Source organism: Pterocles gutturalis, unplaced genomic scaffold, assembly GCF_000699245.1.
Source record: "Pterocles gutturalis isolate BGI_N339 unplaced genomic scaffold, ASM69924v1 scaffold44544, whole genome shotgun sequence".
Lineage (NCBI taxonomy): Eukaryota > Metazoa > Chordata > Aves > Pterocliformes > Pteroclidae > Pterocles > Pterocles gutturalis.
Genome location: NW_010129814.1, coordinates 1 through 24,002, shown reverse-complemented (window position 1 = coordinate 24,002; position 24,002 = coordinate 1). Strand labels below are relative to the sequence as shown.

The 24,002-nt window shown below is 39.0% G+C and overlaps 1 protein-coding gene across 1 annotated transcript in view; it reads right to left on the bottom strand.

The window, feature by feature from the left end:
* Positions 1 to 22,802, bottom strand: part of SAMD3 (sterile alpha motif domain containing 3) — a 40,375-nt gene extending 17,573 nt beyond the window's left edge. Inside the window, 5 exon segments of the mRNA XM_010080007.1 lie at positions 5,629 to 5,713; positions 6,015 to 6,200; positions 16,761 to 16,871; positions 21,776 to 21,965; positions 22,724 to 22,802. Coding sequence (XP_010078309.1) covers positions 5,629 to 5,713; positions 6,015 to 6,200; positions 16,761 to 16,871; positions 21,776 to 21,965; positions 22,724 to 22,802 — 651 coding nt within the window.
* Between the last annotated feature and the right edge of the window lie 1,200 nt (positions 22,803 to 24,002).

Genomic DNA, 24,002 nt, shown 5'->3' with positions numbered 1-24,002 from the left:
GGCTGTCCCCAGCGGAACATACTCCTCCCACCTCTCATGGGTACTAACTGACTTGCAGGTCCTCAGTCCTAAAAGCAAGAGCTCCATTCATGATGAAAAATGACGGAAGAGCTATGAGAATTCAGACTCTGTGACATCTACCCTATCTCTTCTTGGGCAGACCTAGGCCAGCCAGGGCAGGGGTGCCCTTCCTGGGAGGACACTTTCTGCCACCCACCTACGGGCTCTTACAGAAGTATCGTCACACTGCCAGCCACATGTGAATATCTAAGAACTGGAAAGAAAACAAACTCATCTTCATTTCTTGTATGTAAACTTCAGACTTAGGATTCTTCCAGAATAGGAGTCACGTCAACACCAACCTAAACATAACAGTTAGAAATAGAGCACAACTGCTCACCCAGACTTCTCACAAGGAATATTTACAGCCTCACCTTGAATATTACACCCCAGCACTGTTTTCAAAAGCAGTAAGGTGACTATATGCCTTGAAAATCCCACTTGCTATCCGTCTGAACCATTAAGGCTCCTAAATACATTTACAATTCTGGTGGTATGCATTTACATTTTGAGGCAAATACCCCAACATTACATACTTAGCAAAATTTATTTGAAACATCGTTATTTTAAGGCTATTAAAAAAAACCAAGCAAAAACCTTAGCTTAATGCTTTTCTGAAGTGTTCAACAGATGTTAAAATATTTTAAAACATTATCATCCCAGAATATATTAGCAGCTGACAATTTAAATATCCCCTTAGTTGAGTTTTGCACAGTTTATTTCTTTTGAAAAAAATCTTTGTTTGGCCATAAGACATTTTTGTTTATTCTTCCACATGACAGAATATGCTGACACCTAAGCAGAGCTTTAAATATCCCTTAAAGTTCAAAACATTCAGCTGTTTCATCCTCCTGTCCTCAGATGAATTAAGAGTTTTAACTAAATCTATTTCTGTAATAGGATTCTCATAAGCTTAGCCAAGTCCCTTCTCACATACCTATTTCATGAATGAGACTGCGAGCACATACATTTATATGGTTTCCCTAGAAGGTAATGCATCTTCTAAAAAGGATGCTTTCGTTACCATTTTTGAGCTGATAACTTTATTTTCTATTAATTTCCTCTCCAAAAAAAAAACCCCAAACCACCTCAGGAAGTTTTATAATGCTTGCAAGGGAGCAGAAGGATTAGTCTGCATCTATCTGACATAGGAGGGAAAGGATTACACATAGATTAAAAGCAGTAATTTACTAGTGAATACTCATTTTCTGTGCAGCGGTTACATAAATCAGGCATGTCAGCACTGAAATCCCGGGTTTCACCAGCATCACGGCACGGCTCGACAGCCCCGAGCTCAAGGGAGCCGCTTACACAAAGCCCACTGGTGAGCAGTACAGATGAGAGAGCCTGCTCTTTTCCTTCCTCACGTAAGGTTTTCTTGAAACTGTACAATTTTGAACATGTTGGCTGAAATGAAATGAAAAAAGGGCAGTGACCCTTTTCAAATTGTTGGTTGTAACCCTTGTAAAAGGAATAAATACAAATAGAATAGTATCTTGCAGGTGGTCATGCCAATTCTCTTTGGACTGCTGTTACTATGACCTCGGCTTTTCTCTGTAACCTATTTGTCTGTACCTACTTACAAATGTTGCATTGGTTACATTATACGTCAGAAATCTAATAACCTATTATTTCATAAATAAATGGAGACTATTTTTGTTTTAGATGTTGCATGTGTTAGTTTATGATAACATTGGTTTTTAAGTAGAAGGAAACATCATGGAAAAAATTTCTTAGGTAATCACTTTAAAGCACTTTTTTTCCAAAAGATAATCTTAAAACAAGGTGGGGAAATTAATTTCATTCCAAGTATTCCGTAGACCTCTTACATGAGTTTTCTCTTTAGTATAAAATGATTATTTTTATTATTTAGAATTTCAGATAAATCCTTCTTAATTCCTGCTTCTAGAGTGACCTAGTAAATAACCTTCTTTGTCAATTCATAGTACATAAGTAGCTTATTTGTAACCTTATTTGTAAACTTATTCATTTAGTGGAATTATCATCATCCTGACTGTATTGTATTGGATATCATTTGCAAAAGGGCTGATGGCACAGAAGCATAATTTTCCCTACTGCCAAATGAAATTGGAAACCTTTTAACCAAGAAAACAGAATTACGGATAATCTACTAATAACTCTTGAAACACTAAACCTTTAACAACCTCTCATTGCAACAGTATGAGATTGAAAATATTAGAGCAAGTTTATGGATAATGCATACATTGTTTAAATTACTTGTTTAAAATAGTTTAAGAGTTGTAAACAAAAAACGTCCAGAGTTTTGGAAAAAAAAAAAAAAAAAAAACCAACCAACAATCAACCAAACAAACAAAAAAAGAATGTTCAAAGTTTTGCAGATAATTTTTTTCCTGACATGAAAATACTGGTGTGAATTTAGGTGCATTTAGGTTTGGTTTTTTATTGTTGTTCCCGTTTTTCCAGGGATTTTCCCCTTTTGAATTCTCCAGTCCATTTCATCTCCATCAAAATGTTGCAACTAAAGCGGTGACATTTGCAATTCAAAGTTTCTCCAGGTTCTTAATTACATCAAGCTCTTTACATTCTGATCTTCTGTTCTTGATCAGAAGAAAAAGGTAATTCTGGAATGTAAAGCTCTCTCAGGGGATGAGTTTTTCCTTTTCTCAGTCAGAAAGCCCAACCGCCCACCCCTGCCCACCCGCACCACGCACAGGCATGCATACTGGCCGTGGAAGAACCCAGAACAGTTTCCACTGCACCCTTCCAGCAGCCAAGGCACATCCATTTCTGGTGAAGGGCTCCAAACCATGAGACTTGGGAGTTAAAAGTAAAATGACACCACTGACAGACCTTCTCAGGGCAGCTCATTAAGAACTGCTGCAGCCTTCTGCAGACCCCAGCAGATGCTGTGGCTGCTCCTGCACCCCAAAGGGTAAGCAACTGCTTTCCTTTTTAAGCATGAATTTAGAGTTTAACTGAATCTAGGAACTGAGACATAGCACAGCAATAAAGAACAATAAATAAACTTCATTAACAATACAGTGGGATAGAGCATTTTACACAGCAGAAAGGAAAATGGGTGATGGCAGAAGTGAGTTCTAGCATGCCAGAGGGAACGCAAGACATGGTACTCCAACCTATGTCCAGCCCTTTTGTTTTTTGAAATGCATGCAACTTTTTATTTTTTTCCTGTAACTTTGACAAATTAAAAGTCCGAATACTTAAAAACATGTTTGTTGATATTTTGAATAAACTCAGATAACTTTACTAATCTGCCAGTCCTGGAAACCATTATTCTCAGCAGCCTGCCCAGCTGAATTGCCATGCTCGGTGTGTCCCTTTCTCCAGCTTTACAACACACCAAAATGAAGGTGGCACCTTTCAGGCACAGATGTGCACAGCTGGTCACCTGAGGCTCCCTTTAGAATCCACAGAAAGCAACAACAACTTCTGCAGTGCTGCTCCTCTCTTCCTAACATAGATACCAAAAACACAGTATATAAAATGCATCTCCAGAAGTTTATGTATATGTTATTTAATAACTCATGTATATGTTATTAAATAACTCATGTAACTAGCATTTTTGCTTAAAATACTACTCAAATTTTACAGTTTTCCTTTTCTACATTTAGCTATCAGTCCCCAAATAAAGAGCCTTCTGAATTATTGTATTGATAATAGCTTTCTTAAATACTTTCAATGTGCTATTCAAAAGTTGTGATAATAACTGCCTAATTGTTACAGATAAACAAATTTAAGGTACTCAAAACCTCTCAGTAAGCAATATTTTACATCTTAGAACACCTGTGATTCAATATTATCAGGAACAACAAGCAGCAGTTCTTAGAGTCCTGTGCTAGCGTAAGGCAATTTTAAAAGAAAAGCCTACAAAAACGTCACTTTTTTTGAGCTGCTGAAGACACCGTTTCTGAGAAAAGACGAAAGAATGGTGGTTAGCCATTTTTTGTTGTTGTTGTTCATTTGTTTCTTAAAGGTATATTAATTCAGTTTTTACTGCAAGCCTCATGCTAAGTAGCTGTGCATATGTGGTAGGGCTTGTTTTATTTATAGCCTTTATGATCACGAAGGAAGAACAGAATGTCTAACAGTAGGGCCAATAAAAATAGTAATGCATCCTCACCGCCTCCTCTAAGCTTAAGTATCCAGACACACACCTGCAGTGCATTTTTTCCTGCCTCAACCCAGGCAATGGGGAGGAGCTGGCTCAGAAGCATTAGACTAACAATATTGCAAACTGCTAATCCCAGCTTCCTCACTTACTTATGGTGGTTTCTTCCAGAAATATCAAAAGATAAAGAACAAGTCTGAAGTCTCTGCTCCATCATGTAACTTCTGCCACCACCAATTCTGGGATCAGCTGGGAAGTGACGAGGCATTTCCCAAAGAATGGAATTATTAGTAGTTTCACTCAGTCTAAGGTCCTGATGCAATGAAAGTCCTTTGAAAACCTAGATTAAGAACCTCTGTTTAAAAACAGTTTTTTAAAGTTACAGGCTGTGAAAAGGTCTTTGGACCCGCCTGGAATGTCATTCCAGCTCCCCTTCACAAAGGGAGCCAGATGAAGCCGTGGCATTATCCAGGATCCTGGCTTGGGAGCCCCACTGAGGTATTCAATGAGGAATCCTGATTGAAAATAAGGGTGGACTGCCAATCTCTGATCCTTATGCTCCCTCTCTCCTTTCAGAGATGTGTTTGTTTTCTTTAGTCCGTTCCCTCCTACAATGCCTGGGCTCGGGGGAGAACTAGAATAGCCACCCCTTAATCCTCCCACATTTTTTATTCCCAAAATTATTTTGCTTTCTGTAGTAACTGTACATGAGATATATATTTATATACATTTAAAGCTAACAATCCCCACTGAGTCTCACAAGCTTTTCTAAGATGCTATAAAAATATCACATGGCAAAGCAACGATGCGAAGTCAAAAGGTGAATGCTGTCCTCTGAGGCCACAGCTATGTACTCTGGGTCACAAGAGTGAAAAAAATGTAGTTCAAATTTAAGTCATCTCTTTCCATTGCTTTCTGTTCTGTGCCCACTGACATACCAACTACTGCATTTAAATTAATTATTTTTTTTAATTGGGCCTAGATTCCTGATATACCTAAACCAGTAGTATTACTACATGGTACAGCTTGATATCTAACACACAAGACATCATAATGCATTGCACAAGACCATCAATCATATATTAGTCCTTATACAGACAATGTTCTAAAGGATTGGCTTATTTTTTAAAAACAAAAATAAGTCACATTTATCCTTTGGGGAAAATCAATCCAGAAAAAAACTACCCAACAAGCAGCCAGGGACTTTACATATACAGGCCTGCATGATCTCACAGTGGCTTTGAGGAACGGCTGTAACTGGATTAATCTTTAATTAGCATAATGAAATAAGAATGTGATTTACCAAATGTGTCAAAATGAACCTTACAGTTCTGAATAGAGCCAGTATATAAGAAATTGATAGTGATTTCCTCCGAACTAGGTTATTTTCTTGAGATCAATTATGTGGAGGAGTGGGGAAATATTTTTCAGGACAGACCACTATTTACAGTACTTACAAAGCCATTCCCATCTTCATCGAGGAACGGGTATGCCTGCAGCAGAGCACTGATGACAATGTTATATTGCTGACTGTTCGGATACCTGTGCAAACAAGATGAAGATGTACAAGAAATAGTGGCATTCTAGACAGTATTAGACACTGTCTGGAATCTATACTGATATACATTAAGCTGACTATTTCTTAAGACTATCAGTTTGCTTCTGAATAACAAAGGGTTTGAGGTTTGCATGAAGTCCTCCAGTTGGCTTCAACAGGTTTCAGGCCCTTAGCCTGCTCTATTTAAGCAAGCATATTAAACAGAAAGGCTTTACATCCATTTGAAAATTTACTTCTGCAGCCAACAGTTAATGCCCCCAAATAAATCTAACTATGTTTACTCACAATGATCCTTCTAGGTATTTTGTCATGTCTGCTTGCAAAAATTCAATAATCCTTATTCTCGTGCTGTGATCAGGGCACCTTTTTTCTGCTAGTATGCACTTGATATCGTAAGGGAAGTCTGGCAAAGCATAAGAACTTGTCCACCGCAATGTCTCGTGTCTTGCAAAAAATGATTTCAATTTTTTTCTGTAAAACAAAAAATCATGTCATCGTGATCACATACTTCTATGGGAACGCAAGCAAGAAGGAAGAAAAATACATCCAAAAAATCAACACAAAGGAAAATTATTGCTATAGAGACTGGAGGATTGCTCTCTTGGTTTCTACATAAAGAATACCTACAAAAGCTGCAATGAAAACATACAGGTTTAAAACCAGATGTCAAATGTGAAATGTTATAATCAGCTGACGCTAGAAGGTGGCCACTAACTGAAAGCAGAAGGCAAAGCAGAAAAAGTCACTGGGGACTCGTTACTGTTACAGAACAACTTTATCTGTCATCATTTATAGTGTGTTTCCTACCAGTTCTGCTAACTTATGAGAATAAGCCAAACAGCTTAATTGAATAAAATACTACAAACAACATTAGCTAAGACTGTCCTGCCAAAAGTGAAAGCAGCAAAGGGATAAAGGCAGTTATCATCAGCACATGGCTGGAAACAAAGCAGCCACAGCCCCTAAGTACCCACAGTTCCCATCCCAAGAAGAGCCACCAGCACTGTTTACAAATGTCACACCCCAGCTGGGGCAGGGTATCACCACTCGCTACCCAAATGCTCCTCACCTCTAGAGAGCTGGCCAAACCCTAATTCTGAAGGAACACAGGGAGGAGTAGAGATAATTTGAGCTGGAAGTCAATCAAGAGCCACCTAAAAGGTGGAGTGGTTCTGGCAACCCGAGGCAGCTTCCCAGTCACAGTAATGTAGACCCAATAAAAAAAACTTCAAATGAGGGGTGCCAAAGACAATTAAAGAGTCCTGTTATGTATGTGGTATTACTGTAATTTATGTTTGCTTTAATTTACATTGCTGAGGGCAATTTGGAAACAACCATCAGACTTTAAAAAGAATTGTAAAATAAAATGCTGTCACTACAGATGACAAATGTAGATGCTTACATGGTATAAATACACAGATATCTATATCTAAATTAATTATCTGCTCTCCCTTTATATTCACTGAGGAGACATAAACGCCACTGAAGGATGACAGAACAACCAGAAGACATCTAAATCAGACCAGATGTTCTCTCTCATCTATTTCTCTCCACTAATTATGAAGGAAATTAAGATAGTTACCAGAGTTGCTAAAATCTACAGTGTATACGTCTCAAGTCAGGAACCCCCCACTTGGTAGGTGAAAGCTCCCAAACAAAGATGTGTGGCTGGACTAGGCATGCTTCCAAGCTGCACTAGATTTTGATTCAATAAAAATTATGGATGGAAATACTGCTAGGCTTCAGGCCAATTAACATACACAAGTTTTCACTCCTAACGGTCTCTATGGTAGCCTACAAACAAGAGGTATATAAATAAAAGTTGTGAAGAGTTTTAGCAAGGTCTTCACTGGGAGGTTTTGCTATCCAGCTTCTTTCAGATAAGGATGTAAGAAAAAAAAAGAAAAAGCCAAAACCATAGTAGCCAATATCTTTAGGCTGGCAAAATCAAATGCAGTACCAACAAATGAGCATTTGCAATAGCTTAGTTTACACCACTTTAAAAGTTTACACCACTTTAATATCTGGGAGGCAGCTCATTTTGGGCCCCTATAGCCGCTTATAGCCTCGATATCTTCTTGAATACATTAGCCTATAACTTTTGGCCTTGTTGTCCTGGTTATGCTGCCACACCATCTTGGCATCTTTTAATGCATGTTGGTAGCTTGCAGGCTAGCAAAAGCTCTACAGCCATGATATAACCGCACCAATCCCAGCACTACTGAAAATTGCAATGCAGTGATGAAAAAAAAATAATAATTTGGGTACTATCATCTGATCCTCATAGTTCTATTAACAACAGTGGCAGTCCTTACAGCACTACTGCTTCCCTGTGCAAAACAGGTACAAAATGGCAAGGGCTGCCATCTCTCCAAGCTCACCAGGTTTTGTGGGACACAAGTAGTTAACAGTAGATGCAAAATGTCATGAACTTCTATTAGTACACTGCAGTCTCAAAAGAAGAAAAAGCTGCACAAGAAGTGACAAACACCCACACAGACACATTCATGACCTTTTTTGGTGATAAATTAATACACAAATGGGAAAATAAAACCCAGCTCAGATTCTGAAATCCCTTGGAAATCCCTCCTATGCAAATAAAGTGCAGATGTTCAATGTAGCATCAAGGAGGAGCTCTGCAGACTGTAAGTTTGAATCCTGTACTTTCATCAGCTTTACTCATGAAAGTGATATGGCAGACAGGCTGCAAGTTACTACATACTATTTTCAACATGCTATCATTTAAACTAGCTCAAAAATGGGCAGAAGTTTAAAACTCACAGTAATTTGTATCTGAGCAGCAGGGAAATTCCTTTTGGTGCTAATACCAGTGAAGCTGAATTGCCATTTCAAAAAGAGGCAAGGTTTAGCAGGTTCAGTTCAGGCAAGCTGGACTGTACTCATTTACTTAAAATAAATTTTTTCTTGGAGTTGGGATGGCTAATAGCCAGAGAGGCATGGTAGCTCTCCCCTCCACCAGTCCCTTCACACTCGCCAGTACAACAAAAATATTCCAAATTCCATTTCTCTCCTTGATGTCCAAACATGATCCAAAAATTCCTCTAGTCTCCACAGTGCACAAGATTTTACTAACTTCTTCTGGCATCATTGCTGTGGGGCAGTCATATTAAATATGCACAGTAATATTTTACAATGAAATACAAGTTTGTTTGAAGAGAGACACGATACCACACTAAACTTTATCCCCAGAAATGCTCACATGCAAAATTGTTTAACTAAAATAACAGTTCAGTTAAACTGTACATGCACCGTAATTTTTGCATATAGCCAAGACCTTTCTTGATTGTGGAGAACAGCATTACAGTGGGAGATTTAGGTAGAAATATACACAGTCTCCTTCTAATCATCCCTCTCTGGTCTTCTAGCTAACCTGAGACAGAGATAAGATCAAGATCCCAAAATGCAAATTACTACATCTTTACTCTTCTCTTAGTTTTTGAGACATTTGATACTGCAGCTAAATCAACCCAATGGCTAGCTCCTTGCCAAATATCAGTCCTCCTCTCCCCCTGCTGTCACACGTCTCTACCCCTTCCTTACTGGTACTGGCAAGCCTCTAACCCAGCAGCAAGTTACTTCAAGGGGCCACAGTGATGAAATTCTTAATTTTTCTTCTTGATTGAGTTTTCTCCCAGTTTAGGTCTCCAAAATGGCTCCCCATGAGACGAGAAAAATACCACAGATGCACAGATGAAGCAAGATGGTCTCTTTATGTTTGGCTGCAATACGGAACTGCATCCTAAGAAGCATCTCCTCTGTAAGGACACAGCTAGTCACAGAGCTTTTGACCACTCAGCTTTCGTAGATGACCACTTTACTTACTGTACAAAGCCACAGCACTGTTTCACACAGCTGTTTCTTTCTTTGGCTCCGTTACAACCTTACACTGCTCACGCACAACATGTTTACTGAGACACAAAACTATAAAATAACAATTTTGGGAGGAGCCGTTTGTCTCCTTCAGCTGGCAAAAATGCACCAAAACAAAACAAAACTAAACAACAAACAACACCCAAACCCCACCTATTTGAATTATATAACACCTGGGATCCCTAATCCCAGGGGATATCTTGTTTTAATGCCCAAAAGGTAAGAGTTATACGCTTGCAGTGTCACACAGATCATTCGATAAAGGTTTTAGACTGCACTGGATAGAAGAGTGGTGAGTGCACACAGCAGCATGGTCTCCAAGCTCAGTATCCTGTGCAGCCTCACACAGAGACACAGAGCTGTAACAAGTCAGAAAAAATAATCTTGGCATCGATACAGAGAGCTCAATCAAGACAGCTGTGCAAAGTGCAGTAGAGACCTAGAAACAGGTTCAAATACTAGAGCATAAGACTGTCATCTTTAAGCTTCTTGAGCATACCGATAAGAAGGATGAGTTTCCTGCATCTATTTAGTTAATTTAGGAAAAAAAAGTGACTTAAAGGCCAGCTAAGCACACACATAAACAGGTTGTGTTCTACAGGCTTTTCTTATTGTCTGCCTTACTCAAGTTCATGAGTCTATCTCACCCATTGCTACAACCTGGATCAACTCAGGTCCCAGTAACCCAGAGGACACCACAGCTGAGCAGAACTTTGCTGGCATCAGTGGGTTCCCACGTTCGTTAAATCAAGATAAAACTCAGCACATGGGTGAAGCCTCAATAGATTCCCATTTTTCACAGGTGAAGGTCTAGTCTTTCATGCATCTATACCACATATCAGCAAGAGACTCCTGACTGAAGATTTATAGGCTTGGAAACAAGTTGATGTCTACAAAGCAAAGGAAGAAAGCGAAGAGAAGGGAAAACCTGTAGCTTGCAGATGTGAAGGAACAAAAGAGTCTGCAGCTGCAGAAAATGTTCCCTTTGCCTAACACACGTATAATACGCTTTCAACTTTATGACAATATTTCAGGTTGTAAAGGTTATTTCCATCAAAAGGAAAAAATTATAACAGATGATGAAATATCAAAAGAAACTCTTCTTCCCCTCTCAGTAGTGGGATAAAATAGACCTCTCTTTTCTATTCACAGTTCCAAAATCTGTGCCTGAAAGACTCCCATACCTTTCCCTTCATGTGATTCACTGCCATTTCCTATTTTCCAGCACAAATGCACAGTTTCCCAATTATTCCCTAGAGCTTGGGATTTGCAGTCTACCTAGTGCTTGATAATGTCTTTTACTTTTTCAGTTCCCACTAAATGTAGGGGCAGGTATCCTTTAAACTGAACACAAAGTTACCCACAGCAGTGCTAGCTTCAGCAAGGCCAGGATGTGGGAGCTGACAGACACACCATTTCCCAGAGCAGCTCCTGTTTCAGGTTTTCCTGCGGTACCCTTGCTATAGCAATCACCACATTCAGTACGAGCATGAAGTTACAGACAAAATTAATCAGCTTTAAAAAATGTTTGCAAGATGCAGACACAACCTTCTTCTAGAGGGAGTCCAGATTTTTTTACAGTTTCCATTCTGAGGAACTGCATCACCTGAGCGAAGGCTCTGCACTTCCATCTCATGCAAGCACAGCAGCTGTAGGTTACAGATGGGAGGAGAGAAAACACTCCTTGGGGAATCCAACTGACAGAACTGCCAGCTAAATCAGGCCATTTCAAAGAAACAGGGTTTATTTGCATTCACCTATGTAAGATGTGTTGTACTGTGTCCAAATAATTTTACGTATTTGGGGTTTTCTAGTTGTTTTTGTGACCTTGCTAGACCTAGGTAGCATGTCCTGCAAGTCATTTGTAAGACTTTGCTTATATCTGGTGTGGAAGAAAGGAAACTTGACAATTTTTTTTTTGCCTGCAAACTTTTGTAGAAGACTCACAGCACCATATCTGTAAATTCAGCTCTGCTGACCCCAAGGGATCTAAAACCATGAGTCCAGTTGCCTTGACTTCCAAAATATTGAGGCAACAAGCACAAAGAAGATATTACTGTGAGTCTTCTAGTTTTTAAAATTTAAGTTAGCATTCTTAAGCTTCCTGCTGCAGTGACAGAGACATGAAATGCTGACTTAAAAAAGAAGTGGCAGAAATTCTCACAACCACATAAATCATAGAATCATAGAATGGTTAGGGTTGGAAAGGACCTTAATCGAAACCTAAATTTAAAGAATCCTCCCCAAATCCTACACAAACCAAACCAAACCCACAGATATAACAGTTGTTATGAAGATGGAGTAATAACTGAAGTAAAAGTATAAGGAATCATTAAAACAAAAAAAAGAAGAAATCATTTTCCTATTATGATACATCATTCAACAGGGGAAGCTACTACTCAGTAGCATTGAGACAAATTCGTAGAAGAAAGATTCAATCAATCACTCTTAAAAATAGTAGGCTAGATGCAATTTATGGTTTTAGAATCCCTAAACATTAGTTGCTGTAAAGGTATAATACAAGGAAGTATCTGACATACTTCTGGACAAAACAGACAGTACTTCTTTTCTTCTACTGACCATTGTCAAAGACTTAATATGGGGTTTTATGTCTGCTTTTTTGTGTCCATATGAACTGAATGAAGATCATCACATCTACTAGAAATAATTCTGATGATATAAACAATAAGGCTTCTGCATACAAACTAAAAAAACCTCTTAAGTTATGTATAAAGAGGCACAGTCCAACTGAGATTTTCTTTGTAGGGCTATAGCTGCATACGTGTATATATGTAAACATATAAAATTAATATTTGTTCCTTTGCATAAAGGGAGCAACATAATCTGAAATAATTGACTAAGTGACAATTTTTCAGGCTAGCTACTCTCAGTCTTTTTTTTTTTTTCTTTTATTTTCTTCTTTTTAAAACACAAGCACTAAGTGTGTTTCTGATAAAACACATTAAACGCAGACCAATAGTATTGATGTTTGGGTAATGGGGAAGCAAAGGAAGGAGCTGTATAAAGATCATTAGCAGAATGACATGTCAAAACTAAAGCACACCTCAGAGACAGCTGCCCAGTAGTCAGTGCAGTTGCCCGCAGTCCAACTGTACTAGATGAAAGACTGCCCTAGATAAAGACACCCACAGCATCGTTAACATGGCTCCATGCTCTGTTCGCTTCCAGTCCTTAGCAGTGGGGTGTTACTATTTCAAATGTTGCACTAGTGCATGCTGGTGGGTGCCCAACTTTGAGATGGCTTGGAGAAGGCAAGCCACTACACCAAGGAAATGAATGAACATTGGTTTGTAGCCATGCAGGCCAGCATGGCCATCTTAGAGACGAGAGCCAAGTTTATTTTCAAATAAATCTTCCAACTCATTGTCCTCATATCAGCCCAAATTTATGTGCACACCAGCACCAGTATACTGTCAATACTGGCAATGGCTTTATTGGTATGTGAACACTCAGCAGGCCCAGGCTTACTTGTGCACTGACCACATCTTCCAAATTCTCAACAAATAAAAAAAGAAGTTCAAGGCTTTCAAGGCTGGCCGGAATATCTGTTATCCTGCTTGTGCACATAAGCCTGCTCTGAGCAAACTACTTCAAGTCATTCAGACAGTAAATCTGTTACATAGCACTCAAGAGCTACAGAACACATTTTTATAGAAAGAATAAATGTACAAATAAGCCTCTATCAGGATATCACTCTTGAAGGAAAACAGCTGGACCATCACGTTGGAAACAGTGAAAAAGAGATATGTTAGGGATGTCATTTGATAAACAAACACCTTGAGGAAAGGCAGACAGGACATAAAAAACAACCAATAAAAGGTTGGTTTTTCACAGCAGAGTCAGGTATTTACAAGCAATGACAGCCTCTGTCTTAGCAACAAGATAAACACCAGGCTGCCAGGAGCTATCAAACTGCTCATACTCCGATACAAAAAAGCAGGTATAGGGGAAATGTATTTATTGAATCATCCTCTGTAGCTATCTTACTGTCTTCACAGAAAAATACTGCTTCAGGATTAGTCTTCTTGGGAGATTAACAAATAGACTGGCTGTTTTCACTTCTGTACTCGATAGCAAAAAGTTACTCCACTGAGGTAACCTTCAAACCTCATCTGGTTATACATATGCACAATTTCAATAATACGAAAAATAAAATTATACAATTGCTGCATCCATGTACTCTTTATTACTCTTCTTTAATATTTTTGTAATATTTAGTAATACAGAAGAGTGTATTTAACACAGTTGTTAGGACAATCTACACAGAAAATGTACAGAGAAACCGAGACAATTCACCAGTGCTAATAATCCGTAAAAGCACCCACTAATTCATTTCAAGCAAAACGATGCCACTTACTGAAACTGTAGTTGCATGGATTTTTTGGGGAAAAAAAAAAAAACAAAAACAACAAAATTTCCTGGGTTGGGGATTTTCTTTGTTTGGGGTTTTTTTGTTTCTTCTTTTTCATATTCGACGAAATGAACGAGGAGACAAGTGTAACCCTAGCCAAATATCGATTATTTGAACTGTACATGTAAACTAACCCCACTGAATTAAACTAACCCCTGGCAGAACTGACTCTAGAAGTGCTTATATGAACTGCTCAGCTGCCAAATAAGTGGGTGAGGTGAGAACACCCACTAAGAGGGGGAGTCGTCATCATTCTTAGCTGCTCTTCCAAATCTGGCCTGGCTGATGAGAAATGGGTACCTATCCTCATTCTTACTCAGAATAAGACAGTCCAGAGCGTTTTATTTGCAGAACCACCTCCCTATATTACTACAGCTTTCCTTTCTCCATTAGTTAAGATGACAGGCTAGGGGAGAAAACACATGTACAGACTTTAAACATTCCACATTTAAAGCAATGGAAAAAACCCACTAGCTGATCTAACAGAAATATCGATTAACGTTATGCCAAAGTACAAAAATTAGCCACCATTAACCTGATGTGAAAAAACACTTTTAATCATGGCACATAAATCCATAGACTGGAACTTGAGTGAAAAACAAACCAACCAACCAACCCAGCTTTCAAAGCAAGTGTATTAGAAGAATAGACAGGTTTTATACTCTAGGCTGAGAATCTATCATTGTATTATAGTCAAAGCAACTTTTTCTGTTCACATGATCAAATTCCAAAACAATCTTCTTGTTCAACTTTTCACAACCTGCTTATAGCCAACATAATCCCCTCAAGTATATAAAACTTTAACATTTTCCATCAGTTGTTGAAAAAGCAGTGAGTACTGTAGGGGAAGGAAGGGAGGAAGGAAGGAAGGAAAAAACCCCAATAACAGCAAAAAAAAAAAAAAATCAAACCTAAACTTTATAATATTGAATTTAGTAGTGTCAGTCAAGTCACAGACATACCTAAACAGCAGTATTCACCTCCAAAAATTGTATTTAGTTTGGGATGATCCTAGTGCAGCAAGTAAAGGGTACAAGGGCTTTTCAGTTCCGTCCTCAGCCTTAGTCAGTTAAAACAGCTGTTTCAGAGAAAGACATTTGCCAGCTTCTCATCTGACCTTTAAAGAGAAGCCCTCATAAAATTTCCTGAGGTCTTCAAGACTGCAAATCATCACAGCTCCACTGACATCTGCTACTTCACCAAGAAGGGGCACTTCCATTTACAGCAGCAGATTTCCATCATCTTCTGCTCCTTTGCCCCAAGGTGGATTGGCACTGCTCTTTTGCAGTCCCTTTCCCTTAACAGGCCATCGTGAGCCTTTGAAAGCTACTACTGACAAAATTTGCTGAGAACACTTCCTAAAGCCAATCTATTCTGGGTTATGCTGATTCACACAAACCATTTAAAACTCTGTATACAGCACAAGGCAAACTACTCATCATTAATTAAAAATAAGTATCTTTCAAAAGTACAGTCTAAAAACCATCACTGCAAAATAATTTTAATTGTTTATTCCAAGGGTTTTAAGAGATTTGGGTTTGTTTTGCTGGCAACAGTGCTGACAGGATCTTTGGGTTTGAGTTTTTTGGTTTGTTCTTTTGAAGCTTATAGCAGGACTTTATTTTAAAGGCATTAACTGTGTGATTCACTAAGCCCTCTCCTCTGTTCCCAGACATCCTTATCCACAATTCCAACAAAGTGATAAAATAGACATTTTCACAGTAAGATCTCTCCTTAGAATATCAGAAGCCATCAGTCACATTTATGGGGGAAAAATTATAGCAGGCAGGAATAAAAGGGGGTAATGACCAGCAGAGAATGCTTCAGAAACAGGAAAACAATTGCCTTGAAAGAAGAATGGCACTCTTGCAACACTAACTGTCCATCTCAAAGGGGAAAAGCATGTGTAGAAAAAACAAGAAAAAACCCAACAAAACAAAACCTCCTTGCCTTGCCTCCAGTTTTTAAGATGACTCATTTTGATACCCAAGGAAAGTGAGTGTGCAAATGGAACCGGCATGCCCACCTTCCCAAGTCCTACATTTAAGGTGCCTCAAGCACATGACTTTTTCTGTAGCCAGTTTCCACTCTGGAATGATTAATTTGATAGACTGCTGTTGCAAACACATCTGTAAAAGAATTTTTAAGAGAACTAGACATATAAAAGCAAACCTGTATCTTGCCCTCTGCATGAGGCAACTTGAAATAGTGAGCAAGGACTGAGTAGAAAAGCAAACCTGTATCTTGCCCTCTGCATGAGGCAACTTGAGATAGAGAGCAAGGACTGTGTAGAAGGGGTAGAAAAAAAACACCATTAAACTATTTTATTCAGTCAAATAAATGTCTACTCCTGTTGTTTTCTAAATATACCTTGATGTACCTGAACCTGGCCTCCAATAATTAAGATACTTTTTATAAAGTATCTGTTTAGTTTTAATGATATCTTGCCCTCTGCATGAGGCAACTTGAGATAGAGAGCAAGGACTGTGTAGAAGGGGTAGAAAAAAAACACCATTAAACTATTTTATTCAGTCAAATAAATGTCTACTCCTGTTGTTTTCTAAATATACCTTGATGTACCTGAACCTGGCCTCCAATAATTAAGATACTTTTTATAAAGTATCTGTTTAGTTTTAATGAAGCAAAAATAAGTGTTTATGTCATTTTCAGAAGGTAAGGAAAATTTAGTAAATGCATTATAAACTCACTTTTTCTTTAGCACTCTCTGATCAATTAGTCCTTCTTCATTTTCAGTTGAGCACAGATATTTTTTTGGCTCCAGAGGACCAGAAGAATTTAACATTTGTCTGTTAGTAGGCCTGAAAGAAAAAAAAAAAAAAAGGGAAAAAAAAAAGGAAAGAAAAAAAGGATTTTCCACTGTTAAGTTTTGTGCAGTTTACAGAAAAGAGGTATTTTAGGGTTCTAAAATACAAGTGGCAGAAATAGAAAAGGAGAAGAATTAACATGTTGAGTAGTCATGATTTTATTGGATGCTGTTGTCTCTTAATCAATCTCTCAGTTCATTTATCAATCTCTGACATGTTACAAGGAAAACTGTAAATAATACTGCCTAGTGATATTCTAATTACTGCACAGTTACAAAACCCAATAAAATAAGCCTTCTTAGGGTTGCAGGGTAACTGCCATCTCCGTAGCCTGGCAACTCCTAATCTTTGGGAATACCCAACCATTACAATATGCAAAGGGTGGGGTGAAGGATATTTACACAGTATTGTATGGCAGTTTCTATTCAACTAGAACCTTGAACACTTGTTTTTTCTGGAGGTTAAGCCTGTCTTGAACCTTCAAGTCAGCTTTGCATTATTTCAACCACTCTAGAAGCTCCCCAAATGCCACCTGGTCTCACATCCTGCTGTTCCTGGCTATTTGGTCCAACTCTAGCCTCTCACTAGCACTAAAACCTCCAGATACCCACTTTGCGATGTACCAGTCCAAACCACTACTTTCCATTGAAACTTTGTGTCCACCTCTCTCCCTGCTCCTTTTCCTGTTATTTCTTCTTCTCCATTTGTTGGTAGAAGCCAACATCAACAGTTTTACCCATCTTTGACTGGTGAATTATGCGGGGAGTGGGTTCTGGAAATAACTTGTCGCTTTTCTAAGTTTGTTATTGCTTCAGAAATTCCAGTTTGTGTCATAGCAGAAAGCAGATACTATGGGACATTGGTAATTTTTGAATTAGGGAGTACAGGGGCTGTGCAGAGTACGTGTACTATAGCCTCCCGATTTCCATGAGGGTTAGGGTTGGTATTTGAACTGAAGGACCGTATACCACTCTCTGGCAAATGCCAAGTTCAGCCATTCAAAACAATGAAAACCAAAATATTTTCATTGTGATCTTTAATTGTAAAGCCAGTAGAGGACATGTGCTGCTTTCTTGGGAGCCGTAAATTAACTCTCATGGTTGGGCAAATAACACTTGCTCCTTCTACTCTGGTGAATTTAACTCTTTGTCATCTGAGATACATACCCAGCTTCTCAGCATCCTGTTATGTTAGTACTGAAATTTATACTCCCATATGTAATAGAAATTTCACCAGTTGTCATTGACAGCCAACTTGAATCAGAATGTATTTTGTTTTAATGATGGGTCTAGCTTCATATTTAAAGGAATTTGAGGGGAACAAGGAGTCTTCATTTTTGTCATAATCATCAGGATTATCCCAAATATTACCATCCCAATCCTCTGGGGACACTATTAATTTCCTAATTTACATGGAGTTAGGAGGATGTGGGGCTTGCATGAGCATCATCTCAATTTTTTTCTTCCAACTTCTGTGTTTTTTCCTTTTCTTCCTGTAACTGCTTCTGCAGCTGTTCAACTTGCAGGGACAGCACTAATTCATCTGCCTTTCTGCATTCTGTTTGTTCTTTAGATTTGTTCCCTTTTATTATGATTTTTTCTATACTGACAGGCAGCTTCTAGGCACATTCCTAACATTTTACAAATTATACCTTTGTCTTTTTCATCTTTAGTTGAACCTCTAGCATCAGTTACCTGTTTTTCTGTGACTTCCAAGTTATGCCAATTGTTACAACCCAATCCCATGGGAAGGTGGGATTTTCTTGGATACCATGTTTTTGTAAGTATTTGCTGATTTTGCTTGTCCTCTTGCTGACTACACCAATTTGTCACAGATGAAATATCTCACACGATTAATAAATCTTAAACTGTTGCCAGATCATAACCATGTGAGATAGTTCATCCGTGACAGCTCCTAGAAACAATCCGTCTTGGCATTGGAAAGCATCTTGATATTTACCTGGTAACATCTGGGTGAGCTCCTCACATGCGCATACACACAGTTTCTTCTGCATGACCCAGAATGCTTCCACCTCACCAGTGACAGACACAAGATGGAATTTCCATGTCCTAATTCAAACTGCTGGAGATGAAAGTCACATTCGGTGTCCTTTCACAAGTCCATTACTTCCACACAGAAAGCATTCACTTACCATACTCAAAACTCCATGTCCAACCAATGATTTTATTGCTGTTCCTAGCAGAGAGGTGAGCTGAGCACAATTCACACACAGCTAGGAGATGTGCTAAGGACACCAGGATAAAGAGGTGGCCAGCCAGGAGTGCACCAACAAGCAGTGGGGAGAGCATTCATGTGAAAAATATGACAGCATAATACTGCTGACAGCTCTTGGAAGCTCCACAGTGGTTTCAGCTGACCCAGAAGGAGATGGCTGTGGTGCTGCTTCCTCCCCTGCTCTGAGCAATTCCATCACCACCCTGGCCCCGGTACTGGCAGGGTGAGCTAGTTCTGGGAACTGGCCTGACCAAGAAATAATTCTGCAAAACAGAAAAGGTTTTCACCTGGGCTCAAGCACTGCAGGAGAAGGGCTAGGAACATGCAGACTCAGTTTTCATAGTTGTCCTGTGCCTCTGTGGGACGGCACACTCGGCGACGGATGCTAGTAACAGTGAACCTTAGGGCAGTGACTTTGCTAAAGCAACCAAGACTTGAATTCAGCCTAGCATCACTGAGCAACAGAGGAAACATGAGTTCACTTCGCATATGTTGTAGATCTACGAATTTTTGGTTTTGTCACATATTCTGTTCCTCTGTGTCAAAGTAGCTTACAAAAAAAATAATTTTACATTAGTTCAGAATAGTGTCTCATAGACTTAATTCTAGTCGTGAGTCCCTGAATTAGGTCAAAAGAAGTTATTCTTAGAGGACTTTGTTCAAGATGTAGTGAACAGGCAAAATATTTTGAAAGCTACGTCACTAAGACAAGCACTCCAGAGTTAAGAAGTGACAGTTACAGCTAACTGCATGTGAGGATACAGCTTTTAGTTTTATAATAAAATACTATTTTTACTGCAGGAACTTATTTTATACCCCAAACTGCATAGAATATCTTGACTTTTTACTCATCCTAAAATGCATGACTGAATGCATTTCTTAAACATGCTTGAGTTTTATTCTGTGGTCATTGACTCTGACACACAAAATGTTTCAGAAACAGCAGCTTATTTACCCAACTTCCCTGTAAACAGAGGAACACCAGCATCTTATTTTCCAGGCAAGAAGACAGGTTTTTGAAAGATTTTAAGGTAAATTATATTCACTAATATTTGAGATTTCGAGCATTTGATTTTTTTTGAGTCTACAGAACTTCACAGAAAAGCTCTGCCCTCGCACTATTGGAACTATATGCTCTTTGTGAGTCAGTAAGGCCTGACCTGCAGGACTTGAAAAGTACAGAGGCAACAGACACACCCAAGACACAGTCTAACCAAGCATCCCTGATAACATAAAGAAGGAAATGTAAACATCCAAAGGAACATTCAAACTGCCCTAAGCATAAGAACATGTTTTCTTCTTCTGAAATCCTCTGCTAAAATCACTACACATCTACAGCACTTTGGACAAAGTACAGAGCTCCACATACAGGAGTCTTCACACAAGATACTTGCTCTACTTCCAGAGGGAGCTTCCTGTAAACCAAGTGAGGCAGAACCCTGGTGCAGAGAACCGAGACTGGCTGTAATTGTATCGTTCAGGTCTATGATAAATCATACACGTGGTGACATTGTCTTCTTCCTGCAGCCCCCCTTCCCTCCAGTGATGCAGAACCATTTACCCAAGGGGTTTCATAACTGCTTCCACAAGGACAAAGGATCTATCCATGTGAGCAGTTTAGTTCTGTTCATGAGTGCAATTTGGTTGGAAATAACCCAATCATTACCACTGCACTGTGGAATCATCTCGAAGTGCACAACCTGGACTCCTTTTGGATGAAGGCAAATGCTACAGAGAATGTTCCACAGGTATGTTCCTACAGGGCTACTAGTGTGTACTGATGCAGGCTTAGTGCTAGAGTCCTTTCCTTTGAAAAAGCATGTTTTGTATTCATGGCAGCCAGTCTCTACTGTCAGATTTTTTGGGCTTAAGAGACCACTCTGAGAGCTCACAATGTCTCTCCTCGGACAAGATACCCAGAAAAAATAATCCTGCAAGATTTACAATAGATCAGAATGGAGGGGAGGGCTGGGAGGGAAACCAAGCAACCAACCCAAAAACCCCCAACCAACCCACATCAAAACACCCAATCAAAATAAACCTCAAATAAATAACCTCTGCCCGATCCCCCCTCCCCTCCAATAAACTGCAAACAAACAAACAAAGAAACATTGCTCAAACAAGGGCCAGAACATGCTCAGTGAAGACAATCTCTGTGGAATTTGTTTTCTAAAAATCTATCCAGTTACACACGGTGAGATTATTAAATGCTTACACCTAGGTCAAATTCAGAGTTTCATTTGAGAGACTGAATTTAAATACACCTGTGACACAAACTCTGTCTCTGGCTAAATCATTATTTTACTCCAAGGCTTGCAAATATTTAAAATTAAGTGCTTCAAAAGCTTAATATCACAAATACAGAAAATCGTAGCTATGGTTAAAGTTTGACAATGCTTCATCCAAATGAAAACTAGGTCATAGAACTGGAAATTAAGAGCAGTTTAAATTAATTAATGGTGTTGTTTAGGAATGTTGATGCCCTGTTTAAAACCACAAGGTAATAACCTTACTTTGCATTTCACATGTTGCTAGAGATTTTAGAAGTATAAAAACCAGTTACAATTCACAGCTGTAAAGCTAGTAAATGCTAGTTTTAAAATGCTATGAAAATAATACAACTATACCCAGACTGATATTTTCTGTGCCATGTACAAACTCACCCACTGATTACTTCCGGAAATTTTGGAGAAGCTGTTTCACAACAGTATGTAAGGGATTCTAGCCCACTTTTTTGTTGCTGGTATTTATTAATCAGGTCCATCAGCACTGCCTGGTGCCCAATCTTCTTCACCAGCTGCTGTACCATACGATCATTAAGAGCCAAAAGAGCTGCTCCACTTACTTCTTCTTCTGCCAATTCAAGGGAATTAAAGAATTACTGTAAAATAACTTTACAGTTACAGTAAAATTCCATATGCCTAAAACCATGATGATGGAGGACATGTCAAAGGCAAAGATGCTTTCTGCTGCTGATGGTCATCTTCAGCTGCTGTAGCAGATGATATTTTAGCTACTCTCCTTTCCCAAGCAGTGCCAGGAGTCCTAGCCACTGGCCACATACCTTCCCCTGCCAAAAAGCCAGGTCTTAAAACATATAAAAGCAGTGAGCCTACTATTTTAATGCTTTAAATCAGGCCTTGCTTAGATCACAGCAGACTGTTACTTCATTAATGAAGGAAAGCAAGCTTTTTTAAGAGAGCACACAACAAACAGCCTGTTCACATAACAGTTTCTCATCTACTCTTTTGTAGAATGTTTATATACGCAGACATAAAACATTTACATACTACAGTTGCATTATTTCAAAAGATTTATACAATATAAAATAGGCCCTGTCAAGCCTGTTAAACTGCCAGCTCTGTTTCAAGAAGGTGTACCCATTTATATACAGGCTTAATCTCACCCCCCAGCATTTCTCAGAGACTTCATAATAAATCTGCACACTTATTTTGATTTATCAGATCTGTGTCAGTTCTTGCCATAATAAATTTCTATAAAAGTCTAAAGTTAGCGTATATATACATGCCCCAAAACAAGGTAGGCAGCAACAATTACAGGCATAGAAAGAAATACTGAAGAAGCCCCACACAAACAAAAACAATGCTTACCACGAAACTTAGGGACTAGTTCTCCTAAATTTCTCTGTCTCAACCAGTTGCAGACTTGATCAACCGACCAATTTTCCATCTTCAGGTGTTGCAATGTTAAATTTCACTGTGAAATGAAAAGAGAGGATTATTTTTATGCTGAACTCTGAACTGAACTCCAACATTTCATAGGAAAAAAAAATGCATTTAACAAATAACATTGCATTTACATGCTCTGAAAAAAACCAGTGCAAAATAATCCAACTAATGCTCGCTGCAAGTGGCAGTTTCCTTGGATGCCTCTCTTCACCTCCTCTCCCTTTCCTGCTTTCCCTCTCTTCTGAGAGAGCCTCATTCCTCACAAAACATGAGCTGCTCCAGTACCATTAACACCCAGGTTTCCACACAGAGAAGAAAAAAAGGTGTGAAATTCACCACCACCAAGCTCATCAGGAAAGGGCTGACATTTTACAGAAAGAAAAAAAAAACAAAAAAACACCACCATCAGATAACAGTCTGTCACATATATGTTTATAGTAAATCAAACAATTTAACACTCTCCTCACCACCAAGCAGGTACTCCAGCAAATGCTTAATCCTCAATTACCAACAAATAGGGGCAATAAAGTTCTTGGAAAACGGAGAGGAGGGGACTACTCCTCCAGTTATTTACTAGTCCCATCCTTCAGGCTCCAGCCCTCCCTGTGCCCTGGGAATGAGGAGCAGCGAGGCTGATACACAGACCCCAACCCTGACCCCCGGGAAAACCACCCAGCACCTACCATGTGCCCATTCCCCGAAGGACTGGCTGGAATCTTGAGGGGGGTACATCACATACCAAAATCAACAGCAACCTCCTCAAGAGAAGATTAGTAATAAAGATAAAGCTTGTCCTACTCTGCCAACTCCTTGACAGCAGAAAACTCTCTTCAAGGGTGATTTTCTTGTTGATGTGTTTTAGCTCTACTACATAAAGGAGCACCAAGCACTCCAGGACCATGCTTGCAATCCACAGGAAAATCAGGAAAAATTGTTCAAGCAAGCTTTTCAGATGAGAACACAATGTCTGGCATTGTTGGCCAAACATTTCCTTGTTTAGAACACATCCATGCACATACCCTGAGCTGGCAGTGAACTCCAGGCTAACACAAGGATTCACCCACACAAACCTCATCAGGATCTGGTCCACTGCACTGTAAAAAACCTGTGCACCTTCCTTGAATAAAAACATTTCTGTTTTCATCCTTCAACAACAGACATCCCAAACCAGATGCACTTCACAGAATCACAGAATGTTAGA